Source organism: Rhinolophus sinicus, linkage group LG17 (genome assembly GCF_036562045.2).
Source record: "Rhinolophus sinicus isolate RSC01 linkage group LG17, ASM3656204v1, whole genome shotgun sequence".
NCBI classification, from domain to species: Eukaryota; Metazoa; Chordata; class Mammalia; order Chiroptera; family Rhinolophidae; genus Rhinolophus; species Rhinolophus sinicus.
Genome location: NC_133766.1, coordinates 18,140,269 through 18,167,515, shown reverse-complemented (window position 1 = coordinate 18,167,515; position 27,247 = coordinate 18,140,269). Strand labels below are relative to the sequence as shown.

Sequence of the window (27,247 nt, the reverse complement as noted above, 5' to 3'; positions counted from 1 at the left end):
GTAGAAAATTATCATTAGGGTAACACTCATTTCAGTTACAGAACACAATGACATTTTGTTTGCTTCATTGGTAAAGGTCTATATCTGCCAGGCAAGTGTGCATTAAAAGTCAAAGGATGGCTGAGTGCATTCACAGCAGTCATGAGTCTAGGTGGTTCCTCAAGAAACAGAAAAATTTCAGCCTAAAATCTTAAAAACTATAAACCTTATAACAAATTCTTTCTACAGCCTTGCTACTGACTTGAATTTTGTCTCCTCTCTCTTTCCGTTCACTGCCAAATGTCTCAAAACAAAAAAAAACAAAAAAAACACACAGTTAAATTGGCTGTCTGCCTCCCATCTACTTTGTCCTCTAGTCTTTAACATCTTGCATCCATCATCTACTTCATTTGGTCTCACGTACCAGTGATGCCTAACCGTCAAATTCAATAACTTTTCCTCTAGCACCACTGCATATGAGTCCGATATCTATCCTTTTAGTTCAACTGTTCTCCAAACTCCCATATGCTAATTTCATTCTGACCTTTGGATATCTCAATCTGGAAGTCACATGGGCACTTCAAACGCAACATATCTGAAAGGGAAATAACATAACTTGAATATCTTTATTTCAGGTGCATGCTCAATAACAACAAAAAAAGAGATCACTATTTTTTCTGCCTGTGGCCCCTAGGCTTAGCCTCTTTGTATCTACACTCTTTTTCTATTAGTGGAATTACCATTTTCTGAGACAGAAATTCACTCAATGAAGACTCTTTTCTCTCTCAAACTCCTAATCAATCACCAAATCATGTCAATCGATTATATAGAACAAAACTATCTATCCATCCATTTATCCTTTCTTTTTTATTCAAAATTTAAAAGGATGGCTGAGTGCATTCACAGCAGTCATGAGTCTAGGTGGTTCTTCAAGAGACAGAAAAATGTCAGCCCAAAATCTTAAAAACTATAAACCTCTATAACAAATTCTTTCTACAGCCTTGCTACTGACTTGAATTTTGTCTCATCTCTTTCCATTCACTGCCAATGTCATTATTTTTCCCTCACAGTGCTATGTTTATTTTATTTTGACAATTTTATAGCAAGAGTAATGGAATTTTTTAAAAAGTCAACTATAATTTCATCAACCAGAGTTAATATTTCCTTTCAGTGCAGGCCCAGTATACATATTTTTACATAATTTAATTATAGCAAACATCATTTTAAAGCCTGTTTTTTATGAGAATACTATACCTATTTATCCATGTCAGTCTTTGTATCTTTTTAAATGAAAACATCGTATTTCATCATTTTTATATTAACCATTTCAGGTAATTTCTGGACTCCTTGGAATATTCTACACACACAGTCATTTCCTCTGCTACTAAAGACAGCTTTACTTTCTTCTCTTCAATTTGAATGCCTTTAACCCCTTCATACCTCTCTTCCTTCCTTCCAAATCTTAGGGATAAAGCATCCAATTTTCTCACAAGTATGATGTTCGGTGTAGGTGTTTCATATATGCTCATTATCAGGTCGAGGGAGTTCCTTACTATTCCTACTTGAGAGGTTATATCATAAATGGATATTGTATTTTATTGAATGTCTTTTTTCTGCATCTATCCAGGTGATCATGTGGGCTTTCTACTTTATTCTATCAATATGGTGGATTACATTAACTAATTTTTGGATGTTAAAGCAACCATACATTCCTGGGGAAAAAAATCCCTTTTGATCATAGTGAGTAATTCTTTTTATATGTCAGATTTGACTTGCTAATATTTTGTTAAAAGTTTTGCATCTGTGTTCATGAGCTATTGATCTATTGTTTTCTTATATCTTTGTTTTGTCAGAGTACCACTACTAGTCTCACAGACGAAAGTGTTGATGTATTCCCTCTTCCTATGTTTTTAAAAGAGTTTGTGCTGTTATTGTCATAAATATCACATCTAAATACGTTATACACTAAATAATACATTATAAGAATTGCTTTATGCAATCTTATGTCTTATAAGGAAAGTAGGAGAACAAATGATAAAATATACATATTTAGAAGCCTTTTTTACTAACCCAAATAGTTACAATTTCTGGTGCCCTTCATTTATTCCTGGGGATTCAAGTTACATCTAATGGCTTTTGCTTTCATTCTGAAGGACTTCATTTAGCCTGTTTTATAAGGTATGCGTGCTAGCAACCAATTCCCCCAGTCTTTGTTTATGGGAATGTTTTTATTTTACTTTCAATCTATGGTACATAGTTTTGATGGATATAGGATTCTTGGTTGAATTTGACTGAACAGAATTTTATTTTTGTTTTCAATTTTAGCACTTTGAATAGGTCATTCCATTGTTTTCTGGCCTCCATTGTTCTAAATGAGAAGTCAGCTTTTAATTTATCACTAAGCGCATTAGTCATTTTCTCCTGCAGCTTTCACGATTTTCACTGTCTTTTGTTCTATTCATTTTTCTTCAATCTTTTCTTCTCTGTTCTTCAGATTAGATCATTTCTATTGATAGATTTTCAAATTCACTTATTCCATTCTGTTATTTCGAATCTGCTATTTAGTCCCCCACCCCAGTGTATTTTCATTCCAATTATTGTACTTTTCAACCCCAGAATTTTGATTTAATTCTGTTTTATAATTTCTAGTTCCTTATTTGTTGAGTCACTGCTGTAATACTCTCCCTTCATTCTTTAGATATGGTTTCATTTAGTTCTTTGAACATGTATATATTAATCATTTCTTTAAAGGCTTGGTCTGATAAACCCAATATCTGGGGACACTGAGAGACGGTTTCTATAGAATGCCTTTTTTCCTGAGTATGGATCACACTTTGCTGTTTCTTTGTATGCCTCATCATGTTTTGTTGAAAACTGGACATTATAGATAACATAACCACAGTAACACTGGACACTAATTTTTCTCACCTTGAAGACTATTGTTGTTTGTTTAGTAACTTGCCTCAGTGAAATCTGTCTCCCTCATTGTGTGTCCCCATGATGTCTCTGCTGGTTTTTTTAAAAAACCATTATTATTGCTTTTATTTTTAAGCCTGGACTCTTAGGGTTCACCCCTCTGTCTACATTGGTAGTCAGTCAATGCCTACGCAGAGAATGTGATCAAACACCTCAAGCCTATATGGCTTCCATCCTCTGCCAAGGCATTTATGTGTAGGTAGGGGAGTGCATTAAAAGTTCAAGCTGTTTTAAGTCTGCCTAGTATTTTACTTGCTTTTGGGCCTTTTAGTGTCTCTTCTACTTGTGCAAACAGCCTCAAGGTTGTCCAGGAGTATGTGGATACTTTGGGCCCTCTCTTATCTTCGCTGCTCCTCAGTCAGGAATATGTTTGCCCTAATCACTCCTGCAACCTCAGGCTACTCAAGATGGTAGCCTTCCCCACACTCTCCCTTCCCACTGAAATTGTCCCTTCCACTGACAATGCTGGTGGGTGTGACAGCATCACCAGCCACTCCAAATCAAGTGAATCCCCTTTGACTGTAGCAGTAAAGCTGCTGGTCCTCAGAGCCTGCCTTGCCCTGGCAGGACCTCCATAGTAACAGAGCAGTGCAGGAAGAAGGGGGTATCAGAGGAGCCCCAAGTAAAAAGGCTACGCACTCCTACCTGAAGTTCTGTGGATTTTTAAGTATCAGTGCTTCTCAGATTATGGTATAACTTAGGCCAATTTCTAGAGCACTGAAATAGTTATTTTTGCCAATTTTGTCAAGCTTTAGAGTTACTTTTTTAGGGAGAGAATTTGCCAACTGTTCCATTTAGCCGTATGTAGCCCATATTTTATGTTTCTCATTATTGATTCATTTAGCATTTTTAATTATTAGAATGGTTGAACGTTTTCTTATTTATTTATATTTACCACTGAGTAAATTTTCCCTTCTCTTGTTTTGTTCATACTCATTTTGATATTTTTCTCATCTCCGTAAACACATTATAGATATTAAACCTTTGCCTATATATTTGATGTAGTAACCTCATTATTTTTCTTATGTTATTTTAATAATTTTTCCTCAGAAGCTTTCTGTTTCAAGCTTTAAGAGTGTTTTCTGGTGCTTTAAGCCTAAGAAATTTCCCCAGTTACACTCTACTAAAACCAGTGGCTTCTCAACTAATCCCCCAATCTTCCATCGCTAGCCTACTCTATACAGTACTTTTCTTATACAAACAAGTCATTCATTAAGCATTTAATGAATTAATTATTTCTAACAGGAAATTAATACAGGAGGCAATATTAATTTGTGAAATCCAAATTAAAAAATACAATGATGTTTTATTATATTCACTATCTTTAGCTTCTGGCAAAGTAACACCAAGAGGTCTTGGCAGAATACGTATTAATAAAGACATTTATAATTTGGCAACGTTATTCACATATCACAAACTGCTAAGTCATTTCATGAATTTGGATTAAATATGCTCTGTCGTCCTTTGTTTACCTCTTCATCTCAATCATTTATCTTGAAATGGCTTCCTTCATGGTTGGCAAGCTTTAGTCCAGGCTTTGTCTGAAACACCTGCTAAATGAGTACAACACGAAATCGAAAGCTGGACAAGGTATATGAGCTCAAGTGTAAACCTGGTCCCCCAATACAGGTCAAGGCATGCCAAGGCAGCCATAATGGAGAGACTGGGGTGGGGCCCGTCGGTAGGAGAAGATCATCTTCTGTAATGGGCACTCACAAGTCTCTCCACACTGCCTACAGGGCTTGCTCCCTCGAGCCATCTTTGCAGAACTCATTCCCTCTTACATGAGACTCACAGGCACCATGTTGTTGACAGCCTGACGTCCCTACCCCGTAATGCACTACCTTGAAGCAATCGACCTAGGAATTTATTGGAGTAAATGTTTTGCAAACTAAGAAACTGAAACATTACCAAAGGGTACTGATGTAAGATGATATAGAAATAACATGTGCAAACAAACTCGGGGTCAGCAGGAAGCCCAGAGAAAAGGACAGAATCATGCGTACTGTTTTATGATACAATCCAAGGCTGAAAGAGATTCTGTCTGTTGCAGCCAGATTATCTGGTCAAGAGAAACACGTAGTAAGCAACAATAGGCAGAGAATCTGAGTGCATCCAGTTCTCTACTCTCATCCTAGGCTCCCCTTAAGGAGAGGGCCTTATATATATTGAGAAGCAACAAGATGAGAAGCTATGAGAAGAGGCATCACAATGTTTTAGGCAATGTGTGTGTGTGAGTGTGTATGTGTGTGTGTATACACACATACATATACATGGGTGCCAAAAAATGTATACATGTGACTTGTATGCATCTTTTTATCGGTATATATTGAGTATTAAAATTTTAATAGTTTTTTCCTTTCTTAAAATGTGTATATATTTTTTGGTACCCTCTGTACATGTATATGCATATGTGTATATGTGTGTGTGTGTGTGTGTGTGTGTGTGTGTGTGTGCATTGCTACCTACATCTTGCCTATAAAGATACAGAGGCTTGGGGCCGGCCCAGTGGCTCAGGTGGTTGGAACTCCGTGCTTCTAACTCCGAAGGCTGCCGGTTCGATTCCCACATGGGCCGGTGGGCTCTCAACCACAAGGTTGCCGGTTCAATTCCTCGACTCCCGCAAGGGATGGTGGGCTGTGCCCCCTACAACTAGCAACGGCAACTGGACCTGGAGCTGAGCTGCGCCCTCCACAACTAAGATTGAAAGAACAACAACTTGAAGCTGAACAGCACCCTCCACAACTGAGATTGAAAGGACAACAACTTGACTTGGAGAAAAGTCCTGAAAGTACACACTGTTCTCCAATGAAGTCCTGTTCCCCTTCCCCAATAAAAAAAATCTTAAAAAAAAAAAACACAAAAGACACAGAGGCTTAGTTATAGGTGTTGTTCCCACAGCTCCAGAACCTATGTATTTCCACTATGACAACTTTTTAAATCTTCATTAGATATCTTGAAACTGGGTAGAAGGTTTCACGAATATCCCACAATAGGAACTCAGATAGCCCTCTCTCCAAGTAATCCTTTGGCTTTCCGGAACAAATCCTTGTCATGAGTGGAGTCACATGTGCTGGAATCACTTCCATAAGGCTACTCCAGACGTTCCCCCGTCCAGGTAGACAGCACTTCCAGCATATTGAGGCCCGACGGAAGCAGGCAAGGAGTCTAACCACGTCTTAGTCTACACACCGACCACGTTGCACTGACAATGCCAGGGAACTGATTGCCAAAGAGAAAGCTGAGCATCAGAGACAGGACCCTACAGGAACTACATCGAGCACACGGGCTCCTCAGTCCAGAATGAGTCATAGAAGCAATGAATCACCTTCTATCACACCATGGCTTTATGGGGGAAATCTCCAGCATGAAAAATGAAAAGCCAGTGTTTGGCTTTCTTAATGATTGAGGGGTGACTGAGTGGCTGTCCCAAGTGAACTGGGTCATTAATATAGGGGACACTTTCTCAGTATAAAAATCTCTCGGTTTGCTAGCTATAAATACTATCTCAATTAAGAACAACATAATGTGAAAACAGGTTCTCCTTTTGTCCAATTATGTTCAAATTGCCCAAAGTCCATCCATACTGTCAAAGAGAAGCAGAAATGGGGCCATCGTTTTAATGACTCGGGCAAAACTTCCTGGGAAACTACTGAGATATTTTTTTCCATACGTCAGAATTATTCCTTTTGCTTCAACTGCCTTCATTTCCCATTTAGTTCTAGAAGTGAAGACTGCTTGGGGGCAAGGTAAGGAGATATATTTTTTCAAGGTTGAATGGTTGGATGGAGGGTGAGGGGTAAAAGGAAGCCATATGTATGGACGCATGCCTGTGCAAACATGCACACACGTCTGGTGTGTGGGCTGGGGAGGAGATATGGTTTGAAGAAGTCAAAAATACAGTTCATATCAATGGCAAGTAAAGCTCAGGAATCAATTAGGCAAGAATTAGAAAACTGGTCTCGGAGTCAAGAAATTGGATCTTTAGTCCCAGCAGCAATTAGCCTTTAAGCAAGCTGATCGCTCTCAACCCGTCTTCCTTTTTCATAAAATTCTCAACATCCACAGAAGAATGTTGACAATAAAATTAAATAAATAGGGAAAGGATGTGAATAGTAATAAAAGCTTTATTACTGCAAGATAGGCCGAGAACTGTTTAAAAATTCAGATGAACCTAAAATAAACTAAGCACAATAACACAGCCAGCTCCATTGTAATCAGCCATCACTCGGGAAATCCATCTCCCAATAGTGGAATAAATATTTAGAAGTAACACATTTGAAAGAATTGCCCCAAGACATAATAAATGATCATAATGATTAATTTGGGGAAACCAAAACTTGGAATTAGATTCTGTGAGAACAGAAGACCTATAAGCACTCTACCCAAATATTTCTGTTTAATATATGAGGCTCAGCAGGGAAGCATTGCCCGTGTGGAGTGAACACAAAGAAAATCTGATTCTGACTCTAGAAGAAACACAAAATAAAATGGAAGCTATGCTTTATGCTGTGCTGCTTCTTGAGATTAGACTTGACAACATTCAATAAAACAAATAAATGTCATTCACAGCAATGGCAGTGCTGTCCGACTAGTTGTGTGTGTGTCCATCATGCTTTGGAGACTGACATGCTCAGTAGGAGGAAAATGAGAGATGGTCCACGTATCTTTTAGCTTTTATCTACAACTAGCGGAGACGCACAATAAATGTGGCAAGGCGTCCAACAAGAAATGAAAACTAGGTAGCTGTCTCTTTTGTTTTTTCCTTTTTTCTTTTTTTACAAGAATGGTGTTACCGTCGTTTGTTTTAGATTGCTTTTCCAGGAGTGAGTTGGGCCAAACACTGGCATTTTCACATCCGCTATAAACTCCTGTGACCATAGGCCAGCGCAGCAGTGACAAAACAAAGTGCAGTGGAGCCAAGCGTTGTGTTTTTCCAATGCATCTGCTCCACACAAGGCTCACACTCTCCTAAGCTCTGGACTCAGAGATACTAACCTGTGGTGTGGGTGAATTTTTTCATAATTTTCCAGTGTGTTTATGAAGCAAAAATAAAGGTAAGGGACAACCAAATACTAATTTTGTGAACAGAAATAGATATCAAAATAAATCTGTGAATTTTCTTGTCACAACCATGGGCTGAGGTTGCTCCCCAGCCAGGATGCATACAAACAAAGCGGAATTACAGTCTATTCATTTAGGTTCTTGAATGTGGGTTGATTCTGACATCTGTGTAGCCAGCCACAACAGTGCTGTCATGAAGGACACATCCTTCAAAATATCAGTCGACAAAGCCATATACTGCATCTCCTAAGAAAGGTATGTTTTGACCTTGAGGAACAAAAACAAACAAAAAAAAGAAAAGCCCAGTAATTGTGATCTAGATTATTTTACATGAGCATTTCAGGAGATTGAAAACAGTCAAAGTTCCCAAATGCTGAAAACCATTGGGCTACTAGGATGGTCTAGAGGTGTCAAGATACCTGTGCCTGGAGAAACTCCATCCTACCTGAAAAAAATCTCGAGTAATTACCTGAAGAGTCACTTAGCCTCTTTTCCACACTCACATCTCACTATTTGATTTCTTAAGGGACACTACGTAAGCAGCCCAATTTATTTTGAAAGCTTCTAAGTGCTTTCCCTTCCCCAGTCCTTACTATTTCTTCTGTGCCGTTTCAGAAAAGCTGTAGTGTTATGAACACGTGCTCTGTCTATCCAGCAGTCTGGGAAAATACTCAGCTCATCTATAGTTAATGTGTCTTTCCTGCTGATCCTTTAGGGTGCAAGTCTCCCCCACCACATCTAATAAGCATGATGGATTATATTCAATTTAGTTATTGCCAACCAACAACTAATTATAGCAGCACTCTCAAATCAGGGTGGAGTTACAGCCTTGCCAACATGCCCTTTATAAAGGGCCTGTTTCTGGAAATTTATACAAGTACGGGGGAATTAAGCTGTAAATATGAAAAAAGGGTATAATGAGTAAGCTGCCTACAAGGAGCTTTGAGTCCTAACTATTCAGGGAAGGAAAACTGTGGATCCTTGGAGCAAACGAAGAGGAATGACTATTGCAACATTCCAAAGGGGCCGGCTTCCCATTTACTCATGTCACACTAAGTGTCATGCTAGAGAAATCTGGCAGCCAACAGGGTGCTCACAGGTCAAGAAAAGACTCACAGTGACCTGGACAAGCTGCTGTGGCCCCATCCCAAGTATGACCTTGGACAAGGTATCTTCCCTGGACCTTCAGGCCCCCATCCGGAAGACGGGGCAGCAGCAGAGCTGGGCGGAAACCACATGGGGTCAGTAGTCAGGCAACTGTGGCTTCTAAACCCGACTCCATCCCTGCTGTCTTTCTGAGTTGAGAATAAGTTACTTAACCTTTCTCAGCCTTGGTTTCCTCCTCAGTCAAACAGACGTGACAACGGACTTGCACAACTGGGAGGAGTCAAAGGGATACTGCTTGTGGGGCACGGGCAGGGTGCCAGGCACATCGTTGGAACTCAACAAGTGGTAACTGGTACTGCTTCCAAGATCAATATTCCATTCACTTTGATTCTGAGACTCGAACATCAGATTTCATATGGAAAAGAACTATGGCAGGGAATTTAAGTGCTAAAGCATTGTAACACAGAGTTTAGTTAGAACGTCAACATAACTTGGACAATCTATGTTTTGCTACCTGCCAACATGGATTATGGGAAAGCAGGCAAGATAACTATATGGAATGCTCCCCAAAGGCCCTCACTTTGGTCCCTACTAGGTAAGATGATATAAAGGTACAACCCATCTGCCACCTCCTCCATGAAATCTCCCATGGTGCCGTTTAACAACTCCCTCCTCTGTGCTCTCGGAGCACTTTGCAAGTGCCTCTGCATCTATTCATTTACTTGCTCCATGTTTAGGGTGCATTTAACACACATAAGAGGTTCTGGGGGAACTAAAGTTTCAAATCCCCCTGACCTATCAGCAGAGGTTGATGCAAATAGCAACCACTGAATCAACGAAGTGGTGAAGAGGAGTGTGACGTCCAACAGTGAGAATGTCAGCCACATCCTTAGCAAACTGTCACTCGAAGCCTCAATCTCCTCTTCTATAAAATGAAAGTACAAAAGGGTCACAGGGATATAAAGTACAGCATAAGGAATACAGTCAATAATATTGTAATAACTATGTATAGTGCCAGGTGGGTACTAATCAATGAGATCACTTCGTAAATTATATAAATGTCTAACCCTGATGCTGCACACCTGCAACTAATATACAATAATATTGAACGTCCATTGTAATTGAAAAATAAAAATTAATAGAAATAAAATAACATGGGAGTAAGCCTCCTTCATTGAGTTGTAAAGATAAAATAAAATTAGATGATAAGCATAAAGCACTCTGCCCTGTACATGCCTGGCACATGGTAGGTGCCCAATAAATAGTAGCTATGATAAAAATTTTTATGATACAATTATTATTATCACTACAATACAAAGAGATGTGTGCAACAGAGCAATGCACAAAGAGCAGAGGGAGCAAGAATTCATTCGGCTTTGTTTGCACGCCTTGCCTCTCTGGAGCTCAGGACATTTTTGTAGATTCCAATTTGGAGGGATGGTATAGACTTTAAGACAGAGAAGGCACAGCTGTGAGAGAGGAGAGCCAAGGCAGCCAGTAGGTCAACGATCAAAGACATTCCAAGATCCAGAAGACAGGGAACAAGCAGACAAGGCCTGGAATACCAGAGAGGCCACTCTGTAGCCCAACGACCAAGTTTCCCAATGGTCTGAGGTAACTCCAAATGCTAGTCAGGAGCTGGGCTGGCTACAGAAGAACCAGCTGAGGAGAATGTTAAAACTATGAGTTTCAGAACACAGATTCAATAGACTGAGTTGGAGCCTGAGGACATATATTCTCAACAGGCAACCTAGGTAATTTTAACGTGCAGTCAGGTTGTATTCAGAACCAGAGAGCAGAATGAGCCCTCAGCACTGCCATTCTGTTCTGGACTTTAGAGCTGTCTCTGTGCAAAATCTCTCCTGGGATTGGGGCGTCTGGCTTTTAGCCAAGACTCCATAAGGGGCAGTGTGAATGGTTGAAGGCTGTCTCCTCAGGAATAAAGATGAGCTTCCCAATGACCAAGTAGCTTTGTGAGGTAAGCTATTGCTCTTTTAGATCATTTCCTGGGCAAACAATAATAAAAGCAGTACCAGCTACTAAGTGCTAGCAATGTGCCAGGCACTGCACTAGTCTACATGTCATCTAATTTAATCCCCACAACACCCTGGAAGACAGACACTGCCCTCAATAAAGATAAGAAAACAAAGGTTTAGAGAGGCTAGCTAATGTGCGTAGGAAGAGACAGTCACATAGGCGGTTGGTAATTTCATCATGAAAGGTACTACTGTTTGACCAACTGACAATGCTATCTGCCAATCTCTGGATACACCTTTCCTGCAGACCTGGCTCAAAACCCTCAAACTGAAGAAATTATGCTCCCCTCTAAAATTCCCGAAGCGTTGAACAAATACAGTGCTTTTTCTGGTGCTGTTCAATCGATAGGCAGTGAGTAAATAGAGCTGAGGTAGTATGTTTCTGTCATACCTTTTCCCAAAGAGCACAAAACACACTCAGATTTAGTATCTCACCTGTTCCAGTGGTTGCTTTAAGAAAATAACACTTTTATTGAACTGACACATAAATAAGGGGTTCTGTTAAACTGATATTATTTACAAGGTCCCATTCCTGCCTCTAAGTGTTGCCATGCTGTTGGTTGCTTTTCCATTCAACTAGGATCTGTTCATTTTTATATATCCATTTCAAAGAAATCTGGTTATACAAAAACTAACAAAAGGAAGTCTCCTCTATTGCTTAGCACTCTTTATTTTCATTTTTATTTTGTTTCTCCTTAATGACGTTTCATCTCTCTTTCCTAAATAGCCCCACATGGACGTAACAATCTGTTTACAATACACCTAAATCCACACTCACTATTTGCACTGCTTTCATGGGTTCATCTTTGGACCACTGGGAAGAAGAGGGCTCATCTCTGGCACTACCGTCCATGTCTCCGAGACAGGCCATGCTTTCAGAAACTCCCTGCTAGGACCTCCCCCAACATGGCCAGTCTGATTGCACAGCACACACTCTTCTCTTTTACTCACTGAAGTTCAACAAAATCAGTTCCCCACAGCTCTCTCAGAATCACAACAATTGAAAACTCATGTACTATTTTAAGTTACTTTGCTTAATATGAAAATATACAACAAGGAGCAAAATAAATAAATAAGATCTGAGTTTTCAGCAGCCTAGTGGGAGAGACATCATACATTTTCTAACCAAAGTGGATCATACATGGACTTCCAATTGCCGGATGACCCTTAACATGGATTTGAGCTCCGTGTGCAGGTCAAATGAAAAAATTCACATATAAGTGGATCCACCTTGTTCAAACTCACGTTGTTCAAGGGTCAGCTATATATATATATATAAAGACACCTTCCATGACTAAGAAACTGAACTAAGTTCTATGAGGATTACAACATGTTTACTGAGCTGATGTACACACACCCTGGAAAGCACCCTGTTCTCAAGCACATTAATATTCCTGCAAAGAAATGTCTGGATGTTTAGACTCAGTGGGATACGTGAAGACTATAAGTAGTATACATCAGGTCAGACCAGGTTTCTCTAAGTACATTCAGGTCAATGGAGATTTTGCCATGAAATAGGTTATAACAACTCATTTTCACAGCTCTTTGGATTTGGGGACTGTAGATAATGCACTGGGGCTCTGTAGTATAAGACAGAATTTAGCTATAATCCAAGTATAAATAATAGTCTATGCAGAGGAACAGGCTGCTAACACAAAGTACCACAGACTCGGTAGCTTATCAACAGCATAAATTGATTTCTCACAGTTCAGGAGATCAGGTTGCCAGCATAGTTGAGTTCTAGTGAAGGCCCTCTTCCAGGTTGCAGAGAGCTGACTTCTCATTGCATCCTCACATGATAAAAGAGAACTAGCTAGCTTTCTGGACTCTTCTTATAGGGGCACTAATCCCATTCGTGAGGGCTCCACTCTCATGACCTAATTACCTCCCAAAGGCCCCACCTCCTAATACCATCACCTCGGGATTAAGGTTTCAACATAGGAATGTGGGGAACACACAGACATTCAATCCACTGCAAATAGGAAAACCTATCACACCTGGCTCAGAGAAATCAGAAAAGGTGTCACAAGTAAAGAAACAGCTAAGCTAAGCCATAAAAACTGATTAAGATTTTGAGAGACAGTGTCACACAGGGCGGCCTGCGGGGTCTCCGCTCCCGCTCCCCACATAAGAACGCAGGATATGGTGAGGCCAAAAAGGAACACCCACAGAGCCATAGATAAGGGAGTCATACCACTATAGTCTCGCTGGCCGCTGGGTTGGAGACACAGGAAGTAGGAGCCACACTATCCGCTACGTGCTGTCTGCTTCTCTGCAATCCGCAACCCACACTCCGCTGCTTGCTAGCTCAGCCACCATCTTCTTGCTACGCCCCCATTTGCTGCTAGTGTAGCCACAGCATTTATATTAGTGGCCAACTAGCCACAGCTGATGGCCATCCAATCACAGTTGATGGCCGTTTACTACCTGAGCCAGCACCTTTCCACGTGAGGCCGAGACCCTGGAAACTGCACTCCTGGCTCTGTCCCCACAGACAGATATAGGAATTAGGAAGAAATGCAGGAGCAAAGACCTCAATGGCATTGTACTCTGACCACTGATTAAGAACAGATAAATATTAATAAGGAAAATAACATTAAAGCTAACATTTACTCAGAGATTTTTATATACCAGGCACTCTTCTACTCACTTCACCTGGATTAACTCATTTAAGCCTCACCTCAAACCGATGAGGTAAGTATAATCATTATCCCAATATTTCAGAGGAGCAACTGAACTTAAATATAATTGCTATAGGTCACACAGCTAGTAAAAGGCAGAAACTGGTTTCAAACCTATGCCGTCTAAATGATAGTCCTAATAAAAACTCAATGAGAAAGCAATTTTGACCTGTCTAATTGGCAATTTTTATAATTAGTATCTGGTGTTGGTGAGGTGTGGCAAAACTCGCCTGAACATCTGTAAACTTGTACAATCTTATTGATAAGCAAGATGATAGTATATCTCAAAAGCCTTTAAAGTGTGCATTCCCACTGTTCTAATAATTCTACTTTTAATAATTTTCCCAAAGAAATAATCAGGGACTCCTGCTAACTAAGAAGTTCAGGTGAACTCTCCCATTAAAAACAACTGCAAATCCTGATTTTTAAAATCAGCTTGAATGCATCAGTAATCTAGCAGGGCATGGAGAATTATGGCGTCAAATCCATAAGATGATGATGAAAACCTAAAGAGTGAGTCCGGCATTTGGAATAGTTCTTCCCCTAGAGTATCTGTCAATTCTATAGAAGTGGCTAAGGAGGCTGAAGATCTGAGCATTACTTTCGACAGCAGCTTAAATTTAGGGGGGCAAAGTAAAAGTCAAGGGGTTACCAAAAAAGGGGTCCTGGTAATCTTGCTTTCATTGGAACCACAATGGCTATAGCTCCTTAGAGGAAAGTGAACCAGAAACACTCTTGAAATACAGCTTCAAATATCCTCAATCCTGGAAACTATATTCAGGTAAGTTTGGTTGCTATTGCTCTTAATTACCTATAAGAAGCAAACTTGAATAGTCTCTGGAAGAAAAAAAAAAAAACAACACCATCTAGGACCCAAAGTATTTTATAATTTCTCACATAGAATGTCCAGCACACAAAAAATAACCAGGCAAACAAAGAGTTAAAACAATATTTAAAAAACTAAAAGGAAACAATAGAATACAATAGAAGGTGCTCCACAAAGACTCCAGATTATGGAGTTACTGAAAAGAGACATTAAAATAATTATCCTTAATGAATTTGACAAGATATAATAAAAGGCAAAATCAAGAATTTAGCAGAAAACTAGAAACTATAAAATAAGGCAAATAACAATTTTAACATCGAAAAATACAATAATCAAAATTAAGAATGCAATAAAAGGGTTTAAAAGTAATTAGGCAAAGCTAAAAAGTAAATTAGGAAACTGGGAGATGAGTCCGAAAAAAATGCAGAATATGCATGGAAAGACAGGTTAGAAAATACAAAAGTGGGTGTAAAAGACATAGGGGATACAATGAGAAGGGTTAACATCTGCGTCCTGGGAATTCCAAAGCAGAGAAAAGAAAAAATAGCAGTAAAGTTATAGAGAGGTAGTGGCTCATTCTCTAAAACTGAACACCCCACCCAACGCAAAAAAAAAAAAAATTTAAATCCCTCTATCTATAGCAGGGGTCAGCCAAATTTGACCAGCTGCCTGTTTCAATATGGCCTGTGAGTTAAGAGTGGTTTTCACTTTCTAAAGAGTGATAAAAGATGAGAAGAATGAGGAGAGAACATAACGAGATCCACACAGCCTAAAATATGTATTGGCACCATTATAGAAAACGTTTGTGATACCTGAGCCCCAGCCCTAAGAAGCCCTATGAACCCACGTACCCTTCTAAATCCACTCTCCTGTTCAGTGTCCCAGGTTGCCAATGAAGAGAACTAACAGGGACTGGAGGGAGAAGAAGGGAGAGTGAGATCACAGTATTAATTCCCGTCTCCCTACAGGTCACCACAGGCTGCCCGCTTCCCTCAACCAAAGGCGATCGTTCCGTAAAGTGGCTTTCTCCACTGTCTCTCTGCTTCCAGCATTTGGTAAAAGCTCCTATTACTCCTTCCTGCTCGGGGTAGTAAAGGCTCCTAACTCTAATCCTAATCCCGCGTCCTGTTATTGGTAGCTCCAGGTCTGCACTGTCCTAACTCTAATCCTAATCCCGCGTCCTGTTATTGGTAGCTCCAGGTCTGCACTGTCCTAACTCTAATCCTAATCCCGCGTCCTGTTATTGGTAGCTCCAGGTCTGCACTGTCCTTTCTGTTTTCCTACACGTTGCCCAATGCCTTTGTGAATCACCCCTTTATTAATTATCTCTTACCCATAAGATGGTGGCCATACCTAGATATCTCACAATCAAATTACTAGAGGTAGGAAGAGAAGAGAAGGAGGAGAGGACGAGGAAGAGGAGAAGGAAGGAAGGAAAAATGGAAGAAAAGAAAGGAAAAAGAAAGTGTCTTAAAAGCAGCCACAGGAAAAAAGGCAGAATTCCTACAATGAAACAATTAGACCAAGAGCTGAATTCACACAAAAAATAATGGAAGTCAGATGATTATGGAAAAATATATCCAAATAACCAAAAGAAAACAATTTTCAATCTAGAATTCAATATACAGCGCAAACAAACATCTTTCAAGAATTAAAGCGAAATAAAGATATTTTCAGAAAAACAAAACTCAAGAGTCAGACTAAATTAAATACTAAAGGGTGCTCTCCTAGCAGAAGAAAGACTTTACCAGATAGAAGCTAGGAGATGGTGGAAGGGAAGAGGAACAATAAAAGTGGTAATAGATATAAATTAGTGTTGGCTACAGAAAACAACAATGAAAATACAAATAGATTATACATACTTGACAACAATAGCTTGCAAGAGGATGATAAAAGAATTTAAGGTGTTTTAAAATCCTTGCAATATCTGAGAAGAAGCACAGATATTAATTTATAATAGAATTGGAAAGATACATCTTGTATTTTTCAGGATGTTCACTAAAAGAATAGGAAATGAAAAACAGAAGATTAATAGGAGCTTGAAGTAATACAAAGTTATCAGTCCCAAAAGGATGTAAGAAATGATAGAAAATAAAGAAAGAATAGGTGGGACAAAAAAAAAAGAGCAAATAGCAAGATAGAATATATAAACCAAAATATCACATTAACTAAAGGCAATGAATAAAATCCTTCAAAGTAGAGGTAAATGTGTCTGACTAAATTAAAATATGGGCTGCTAGAATATAGTATGGTTTAAGTTAAAGCGGTGAAAAAATATACCATGTGAACACTAAAAACAAATAAATAAAAAAACTGGTATAATTATTAATATCATATAAAGCAGACTTTAAAGGAAAATTATTACTAGACATATACACTTCATACAGTTGACACGCTCAGATCACTGGAAAGAGATACAAATTCCAAAATTCTAAAACAAAAGTTGTTTCTTTTAAAATATTTAATACTAAAACTAACAAACTCTGGGCAATACTGATTAAATACTGAAGAGAGAGAGAAAGAGAAAGAATATAATCAGTTTCAGAAAATCAGAAATGAAAAAAAGGACAACACCACTACATATCCTATAGACAGCAAAAAAATAAAAGGATATTATTTATGAACAACTGTACACCAATAATTTTGAACTTTGAAATGCAATATAAAATTTCCTAGAAAAATACACTCTACAAAAACTAACTCTAGAAGTAATAAAAAATTTGAATAGGTCTTTGATTACTAAAATCATTAAATCCATAACTGAAAATCTCAACAACAAAAAATTCCAGGCCCACATTGACTCAACGATAAAGTCCACCAACTATTTAAGGAAGAAATAAAATAAATGTTAAAACTCATTACAAAATTACATTAAGTAACACAATATAATATTGGTGTAAAAATATACAAACAAATCAGTGAAAAACAATTGAGTCCAGAAAAAGACCACCTATATAGACACTTGATATGTGGATGGTTGACTACAGACAATTGAAGAAAGGATGATATTTTCAAATGAATGGTCCTAAGTCAACCAGATATCCATATCCATATAGACAAAAATGTCAAACTTGATCTTTATCTTACACCATACATAATAATCAGTTCTGAGTGGATTGCAGATCTAAATGTAAATAAAAACAAAAAAACAAAAAAAAACTTTTGGAAGATAATATAAAAAAATATCTTCATTAACTTGGAAGTATGAAATTTAAGCAAGATGCAATATACTAAGATTGATACATTAATATAATTAAGAACTTCTGTTCAGTAAAAGACACCATTGAGACGAAACAGGAAAGCCATACATTAGGAAAAATTTTACAGTACAGATCTAGAGTTTCCAGGCAGGAATCCTAGCTCATTCTTCAGGAATTTTTTTCATTTTCCCATTCCCAAATCCCGAGATATAAACTGTTTTCTGTTTTCCACGATGAATCATTTCCACAAAGTGACGGTTGATACTACCAACCACCTGGGTTCAAGGAGCCGATTTTCCTGATTCCCCGACCAACTTTTCTCAGGATTCGGGAATGGGAAAGTGAAAAAAATTCCTGAGAACGGGCAGGAAATCCTGCCTGGAAACCCTACATATAACGCACAAAGGGCTTATGTCCAGGTTATATAAAGAACTACTACAGATCATTTTTGTTAGAAGAAAATCTATTGTACATGGAAAAAGAGACTACACAGACACTTCACAGATGCGTATAACCAAAAACGACCAACCCCAACAAAAATTTATAAAAAGATGCTAAACCTCTTTAAGCATACAAATCAAAACCCCAGTGAGAAACCACTACAAGCTCATTAGATTAGCTAGAATTAAACAAACTGAAAACACCAGCATTAGTGAGAAAGCAAAGCAGGGGAATTCTCATATATTGCAACGACTTAGTACAACCACTTTGGACAACTGTTTGGCAGTATTTACTAAACAATACACATAACACCTATGGCCCCAAAATTCTACTCTTTCCAATAGAAATGAGTATACTTAGAGTATGAATAAGAATATTCATTAAATAAAAACAGAAATAACCTAAATGAACATCAACAGTCGATTGGATTAATAAAGTACATTCATACAGTAAGTTAGATGAAACAATGACAATGAACTAACTGATACACCTGAAAACATGTCTGAATCTCTCTAAAATAGTACTGAACAAAATAAGGCAACATAAAAATATACATTATTGTCTCATTTCATTTCTACAGACAAAACTATGGTAGTGTTAGAATAGTGGCTACTTTTGGGGAGGAGGAAGGGAAAAGTGATTGGGGAGATGAGGGATGTCTGAGGTGTAAGTAATGTTCTATTTCTTCACTTAGATGATGGCTACATAGATATTTGCTTTGGAAAAATTCATTGAGCAGCATATTTCTATTTTAAGTACTTTCCTATATATGTTGTACTGCACAATAAAAAAAAAAGAAGAAATACTCAGGAATGTGACACGGGTTTATTTATACAGATACTCTCTGTGGCATTATGATTTTAAAAGTAAAAAAAAAAAAAAGAAAAGAAAAGAAAGAAAGAAAATTACCTAAATGTCAAACACAAAATAAATATACGAGTATCCTTACAATGGACTATCATACAATCGTTTAAATTGATGTTTTAAAATGATGCTTAATGAAATAATATTTAATGTCATAAAGCCTATTGGTTACAAAATAAAATGAGTTACAACACACTATGTAGAAAATAATTCCATTTTAATAAAATACATGTAAACATATATATGCACATATTCCAAGAAAAAAACAAACTTGAAACCATATATAGCAGGTCCTCAAATAACATTATTTCATTCAATGTTGTTTCATTATCACGTTGATGAGATGTGTATGAACTCAACTCTTGTTTATATCAATTAGCCTATGGTAAAATTGGTTTTGTTTACATTGTTTCACTTAAAGTCACAGAACCTATTGATGTTAAGTGATGACTTACTATATGCCAAAATGTTAACAATGAGATCAAATTAAAGGCAATCTTTATTCCTTCATCTATATTTTCTAAAATTTTACAGGTGAAATGTGAAAAATTGAAAGGAAAAAATTCTTTTCCTAAAGATTGTTTAGAGGTTCTCAAATGTACCCACTAGTCTGGCTTCACTTGGAAGCCTTGATGCTGACTACTTGCTCTGAAACCTGAAGCACTCTTTCTTATAAACTAACACATGTACTCCAGAGTTCAATATCACATGATAATATAGGAAGAAATCATAAGGTATCTGCACGGCTCCAACACAGACTGCTAATCAGGGTTCTCATCAATTAGAGCCAGATCATGGATGTCCCATTGCCGTTTTATAGTTTCGTTTGAGTTAAGAGATTCACTAACAAGAGACTGGCTACTGTTTTGCTAATATTTGTCTTACTTCACAAATAAAGACCAAACCAAAGAAAATTTTCCCCAGCCCCACATACAATGCCTTGTGCCTCGTTTTTTCTGTTCTCATGTGGTCTTTTTCCTTTCCCCACTCATCAGAGTTCCAACTTTCTTCCAACACTTTCCTAAACAGATTATTTTGTTTTGTTTTTTTTAATTTCCCAGGAAGCCTTCTATAATCCATCTAACTGGAATCTACTCAGAAGTCTTCTCAGCACGTAGGAGTCCAGGATACAGGGAACTTGTTGTCAGTGCCATTATCTTTTCATTAGCATATACTGGTCCTGTTCCGTTCTAAGGTGAGCACCTCCTGTGTGGACGGGATCTTGGCAAGTGTCAGCTGTGCTGTGTCATCAGCACTGGCTGGTGATGCTTCTGTCCGAGATTACAGAGCCAAGGATAGGAAGAAGCTCTTGGCCCTGGGGCCCTAGGGTGCCAGAACTGTGACCCGGGAGATAGGTGTGATTGGCTCCATTCTCCCCTTTGGACTCCCGCACTCACTGACAGTAAGCAATATGGTTTCCATATTGGAAATATGGTTTCCTTAGAGGGAATATGCTTGTGAATAATAATCCCACCTTTAACCCAGGAAGCATACCAGGCCAAAAATCCACAAAGCTCTGAAAGTGGTTCCTCTGGCTTCTGCTTCAGCATACCCATTGAAGACTTTAGTTCATCCGGGTTCCAGGCCTTTTGTCCACCAACCAGTTTAACTAGTGTGCAAACATATTCCCAAACAGCCTCCAAACCAGATTATTACCATCAGACTAGAGAATGACGCAAATGTAGGCCATCTACATAAGTGAAACAAGTTGAGCCAAAAGGGATCATTTGTGTGGCTTAAACCGTGGAGATGGGTTATAGGCACAGGGCTAAATTCACAATTGCTGGCTTTAGTGATTTAACCTGGTTCTTTCTTGACCAAAGCCTTGGGTGGGTCTAATCCTTGAACTTCAAAAGCCCTCCACCCCAACACACATACCCACACCCCAAACCCACACACACAGATGGCAAAGCCACCATCACTCCTTCCCCTCTTCTTTGGTGGTCTCCACTGGGACACAGTTCCATTGGCATAATTAGGACATCAGAGAGAGTTCAGCTCCATGTATTTTTTATGAGGAATAAGTCAATAATTTCTTCTTTCTCCCCACATTCTCCCAGAGAAAGGGCCTGACGCAGAGGGAGTGGCTATTTTAGATTAGCAACTCCACAACAGAGCTTGAGTAAGAAGATAGCATGTGCTGAACGTGAACCTGCTGAGCCATTATCAGAACTCTCCTACCAAGAGGATTTTCCCCCAGCTTAATCCAGGTCCCGTCATGGCCTCCCCAACCTCTTCTAAGCCCACCAGCCCTTCGTGCCTACTAATTTAACGGTGTCTTTTACCAAAAAATCCTGTGCCTGGAAAACCATGTTGCATCTGCCCCTCAGTGAGCATCTTAAACTGCCCATCATCTCATCACCAACACAGTTGCCTTGGGGAAAATGCAGCTCCTGCTTCCCCGTACCCAGTGCCCAAGTGCCCCACACAATACCCAAGCCAAGGGCGAGCCACACACATCAGGAGCTTCTTGGCCAGTCTGACTCAACAGTATCCTTCAGTGTTTTGCCCCGTTTTTATCAAATCTGTCACTATTAAGAATAGAGAAGAATCAGAAGGGGACTCATTATGACTGTAACCATATGATTTGCTATGCCACTGTGAGTGAGTCATATTCCCCGAGTCTGTTTCCTTAGTTGTGAGTTAAGAGGATTGAACTAGATGACTTCTATGGTCCTACTGGGCTCTGACTTCCAGGAGGTCTACTTATCATAATCTGCTAAATGCCCCCATGCCACCCCCACCTTGGGCCTCTCATTTTGACAGTCAGTTTGGAGGTGAGAATAATGCAGATGAGACTGTAGAACTCACCAGACTCTGCAGGTGGCAGGGAACTCCAATAATCCACTGCCATAATGCCATGCCTTCAGGCAGGTAAGGTAGTATCCTCAAGACGTAGATAGAAAAACTGTGGTCCAGAAAGGCTAAATGACATGCACAAACTTCCCAGCTGTCCTAATAGGTGACACCAAGAGGACTAGAAGCCAAATCTTCCGTTTCCTCGCACTGATCTCCCCCACTACCACCACTTGTTATGAAAAGGCACTATTTCAGGTGTCAGCCAAGGCTTCAAAAGGAATTACTCAATATGAAATCCAGTCTTTGCAGAAGCAAATTATAGCTATAGCCCCCTTAATATTCATATTATTATTTATGATCATGAGATGGCAGTAAGAGCTTTGATGCTAAACCCTTTGCCAACTAGAAAGCTGCAGATAAATGATGTTTTTCCTACCTACAATCTATTTCATGAATCTGGAAATCAGAAACCATGTCAGGGGTATTCATAATAAATGGCAAAGGAGTTCCAACCCAACATACACAGAGCCTGGGGAGAAGCTCTCAGCTCTGCTAACCTACAGGTAATCTTGACACATTTGCATATGTGTTTATAGCTCTGCCAATATTTAATAGGAAGCTGTGGAAGTCGCAGAACTGTCCTATTTATCTGAAAACGTCAATGCCACTACTATAAATAGGGTTTAATTGAAAAACCCAAGTGGTTTTTAAAGTTAAATTTCATTTCCCATAAGTGTGTACAAGAAGCTCTTCTAGGTTGAAATAATTCATTTGAATTATCTAAGCCAAAATGCTCATATTTTCCTCACTAACATAAAATTTTCTAGAAATGTATTCACAGAGAAAAATATTCCCAACATGTACTAAAATGCACATTTAAGGAGCCCAACATTCACTTTAGGGGTGATTTTGTTCTTGTAAATGATCCGTCTCAACTCACTTAATCCCCCTATTAAAATCTACACGAGCCACCCAGAGAATTATTCCTTGGAATTTTAAAGTATAATGAAACACACCATACAGATAAAAGCAGGGGTTGCTCTGAGTCTAGAGCATCTGAAAATCAGCTCCTCTTTACTGGAAGGAGAAGTGATACTAGGTAGTTGGGTCCTCACAGAGGAAGGCGCTGAGCTCAAGTTCGCACCAATCTGTTCCTTCCAACTATCCTAAGGCTGAACCCACCAGCCACTTAGCCCTGAGAGGGTATTTTGCCTCACCTCAGCCTCCTAGATGGCTTCCTGGGGTGCCTACCTAGTTAACAGGGAAACCGGACTGAGATCTCTGAGCCCCTCATTATCTGAAATAAGGAGGACCCATTGCTGCCTGAGGAAGAACTGCCTTCTCTTAATCCACCTGGAGTGTCAATCACAGTAGAAAAAGGGGAGAACAATTCCCACAGAACACTTAAACTAGATAAGAATCTGACCTTTTCCTTTGCCAGGACTTGACATCCTAGCGTTTTCAAAGGAGAAAATCACTTTCACCAGCCCAGCGGCCCCTTCCTGCGGCAATGCGTCCCAGGCACCCATTTGCTGACTACTTAAGCATGTCCTAATTCCAACACATTTACAGAGCATTTATCTTCTTTTAATTCCTTCTATTGCCTGCAGGACTAACAATCCAAAACAGTGTAATCCAGCAACAAACAGCTCTACACCTCTCAGCCACAGCCTGACTACCTCAGCAAATTTAGGCAAGGGAAAGTATGGACATCTGAACGCCACTGGTCACCTCCGAAACTTAGTTTAGCAAAGAAACTCATTCTTTTCCAACATTTACACTCCCCTCCCCAACCCCCACAAAAAATAATTAAATAAATAAGCAAGCAAACGGGGAGAAATGGCATCCTTGTTGTTAGTAGTTAATTAAACTGAAACAGCCAAAGGTCAACAGCAGATGGTAGAAAAGTCCCCATAATTAGAATAATCCATAGGTAGACATTCAGCAATTGCATACAAAGTGGAAGGTTCAGCAAAGCAGCGGAAATGCATTCTGCAGCCCCACCACCCCTGAGCCAGTGGCATGCACTCCATCCACATGGCATCAGAGGGACGCCTTTGGTCTCTTCCACACCATTCACTGACATGCAGGACCTCTGAACCTCCAAAGGCAAGAACAGCAGGCAAGGACATCAATCCAGCATGCTCCCTCTGTTCCAGACATCAGTCATGCTACTTCCCACCCACTAATTATTCTTCTGTTGACCACCCACATTTAATTCAGCTTTAAAGACATGACAACAAGGTCTGAGATTTGAGGGATGTACCTGACTCTCTCTCCCCTCCAGGGGTGGTGGAATCTGATCAGCAAAACCAATCTTCCCTGGATCACCCATAAAGGCACTAACCTCATCCACGTTCTCAAAAGCGTTGATGACATCATATGGCAAACAGGACAGAAGGTCAATCACAAACCATGTCTTCAGGTAGTTCATGCGAATGAGTTTGGGGTCAGAAATCACCTCCCCCGCTGGTCCAACAAAAGTGGTGTGAAAATTCAGCACAATGTCCACCAAAAAGATGACATCCACGATGCTATCCACAACCAGCCAGGCCACGTTGTTCTGCCTGGTTTTAAAGGAGACATTGTAAGGGACCAAGATGGCTGTGTAGAAGGTTAAAATCAAGATGATCCAATCCCACGTGGTCTTAAAAACACAGTAATGTAAGATGATGTGAGGGGGAGTCTTTGGTGCCTCTTGCTTATATTGGGGAAGGATGTCTGAGCCCAGCTGCAGGACCTGTATAGAAAAACATGGCCAAGAGAGAACGAAGTTAGGATTTAATTGCAAGCATCTAACCAGTCAGCATCTGTCACCGACACATACTTGTGATGCTCCGGATAGATCATTAGGTACAAACACAATACCAGAAAAGTATGGGAGAATGGAAGTGAACATTATCATATAAATAATCACAATGAAAAATGGCAAACTACCGTGTTTCCCTGAAAATAAGACCTAGCCGGACAATCAGCTCTAATGCGTCTTTTGGAGCAAAAATTAAAATAAGACCTGGTCTTATAGTCCTATAGTATATTATATAAGACCGGGTCTTATATTAATTTTTGCTCCAAAAGACGCATTAGAGCTGACAGTCCAACTAGGTCTTATTTTCGGGGAAACGCGGATTTATTTGGAATACTGTGCCAAGCATTGTACTAAATACTTCACATACATTTATTATCTCACTTAATTCTAAATACAACCTCATTTTATTAACCAATTATTATTCTATGTGACAAGTGAGAAACTGAGGATCAAGAGAATTATGCAACTTTACTCAACAAACATTTATTGCTCTGTGCCAGGAACTATTCTAGACATTGGACAGACGGTAAGGAATGAAACAGCATGATTCCTGCTCTCATAGCGCTCAGTCTAGTAGGCAAATCAAGACACTTTCAAGTTGCAATAAGAGCTAAATAAGAGGTGGTGGGGACATACAATGGTTTGATAGAATGCAACTTGAGGAATAAGGGAGGGAGAATGTTTGAACTGAAATATGAGTGACAGCAAGGAACCAGCCATTCAAACTTATATGGAAAAATTATCCTAGGCAGAGAGCATAACTAGTATAATGAACACAGGGTGAGATAAGCTTGACATCTTCAGGAAAACAAAGAAGTCTGGCGTGACTGACACATACTGAATGAGGGGGAAAGGGATACACGATGAGCTCAGAGGGGAAGCAGAACCCAGATCACGCAGGACCTAATGGACCGTGGGGAGATGTTGGATTTTATTTTCAGTACATCTGAGTATAACTGGAGGGTTTTAAGCAAGGGAATAAGCTGATGCATATTTTAAAAAGATACCCCTGGCTGCTGCATAGATAATGAATTGAGGCAGAGGATTAGAGGGAAGAATACAATAAAGAAACTTAGAATAACAACCTGGGGGAAAGATGGGTAATGGAGAAAAGTAGTCCAATTTTGGATATATTTTTGAAGTAAAACCAACTGAACTTGCTGATAGCTAGAAAATGAAGAAAACAGCAATGAAAGATACCCACCTCTTTATTCCAAACACCCATCATAATAGTTGGCCCCGAGTAGGTACTACAGGACTGTTTTTAAGTGAATGAATGAATTTCAAGGTCATGCAGCTAGCAAAAGATGGAACCAGGATCCCAAACTAGGTCCAGCTTGATTAAAAACACATGCTGTTTTACAACAAGGTTACATTTCCCTAAATAACAAGCTTTTAATGAAGCAGACTCAGTGAAGGAAGAAGTCTAGAGAAGCTTGGCTCCAAGACAGTATCACAAATGGGTTTCACCTCAACAGTCAAAGGTAAAAAGTTATGATTTCGGAGGCCAGGCCAAGCTGGAAGGGACCCTTCCCCACCCCCACCCCAGCTGTTCCTCGGTGCCATTTACAGGTTCTTAGCAATCTATAGGTGAAACTTCCTCTTGTGTCATGAGAACTTCTTTTTCCCTACAGAGATTAAAGACTTGTTAGTGAATAGAAATAAGCTGAATATTCCTGTTCCCCCTGTGATTGGCCCCAGGCCCTAAAAGGTGACCAAAAATAAAGCTAGAAATCCAAAGTGCCCAGTATGCATCTTTGACTACAGGAACTGTTTCCCCTCCCCACCCATCCCACCAATGCACAGAGCTCTTCTAGACATAAAATTTTAATTTCTCTCCCTGTGAAAACAACCTATACAAGTGTGGTTATCAAAGATTGGGCCCTGAGTCCTCAGGCAGGAAAAGGGATTGACCTGTAATAATAAAGCAAATAAAATTAACTGAATGGGACTTCAGCTTCTGGAAAGAGGGAGTAGATGTACTTTTCCCTATTCCTCTATCTAATTACAACTAAAAACTAAAAGCCCTGGACATTATACATAAAACAAATGTAAAAAGACTCTAAAAGGTATAGAAAAGAGAGCAAACTGTCTAGGAATGACACAGTGGTGAGGTCACTGGGTTTTCTTTTTGTCTCATATATTCCCAGACTTGAAGGTGAAGAAGTCAACAACCTGGAAACACAAATGTGTGCAGATAAAAACAAAAAAATCCCAACAAAAGCCCACTCCATCTAGCAAAAGCATTGGGAAAGGGGCAGTCTCGAAAGACAGAAAACTTTTAGACAGTAACTATTTTGCTATAGCCAAACACCACAGAAAAGGCTGCAGTCCTATTCCAACCCAGACTAGCAAAAGCTAGATTATGGAAGCCTAGATTTCCCCCTTCTCGAGGCTGTAATGAAGCACCCAACCTCGTTCTCTTCCCTACTGTGGGTAGTGACAGAGATAGTCCAGTAGAGACT

General features: G+C 39.4%; 1 protein-coding gene across 3 annotated transcripts in view; it reads right to left on the bottom strand.

Annotated features, from left to right (window-relative positions):
• KCNH1 (potassium voltage-gated channel subfamily H member 1) overlaps positions 1-27,247 on the bottom strand; it is a 333,308-nt gene that overhangs the window by 224,026 nt on the left and 82,035 nt on the right. For 2 of the 3 annotated variants that reach the window (XM_074322079.1, XM_074322081.1), the window contains one exon: positions 24,240-24,713. In XM_074322079.1, coding sequence (XP_074178180.1) covers positions 24,240-24,713 — 474 coding nt within the window. The remainder of the gene's footprint in view (positions 1-24,239; positions 24,714-27,247) is intronic. The other variant, XM_074322080.1, reaches the window with a different exon arrangement.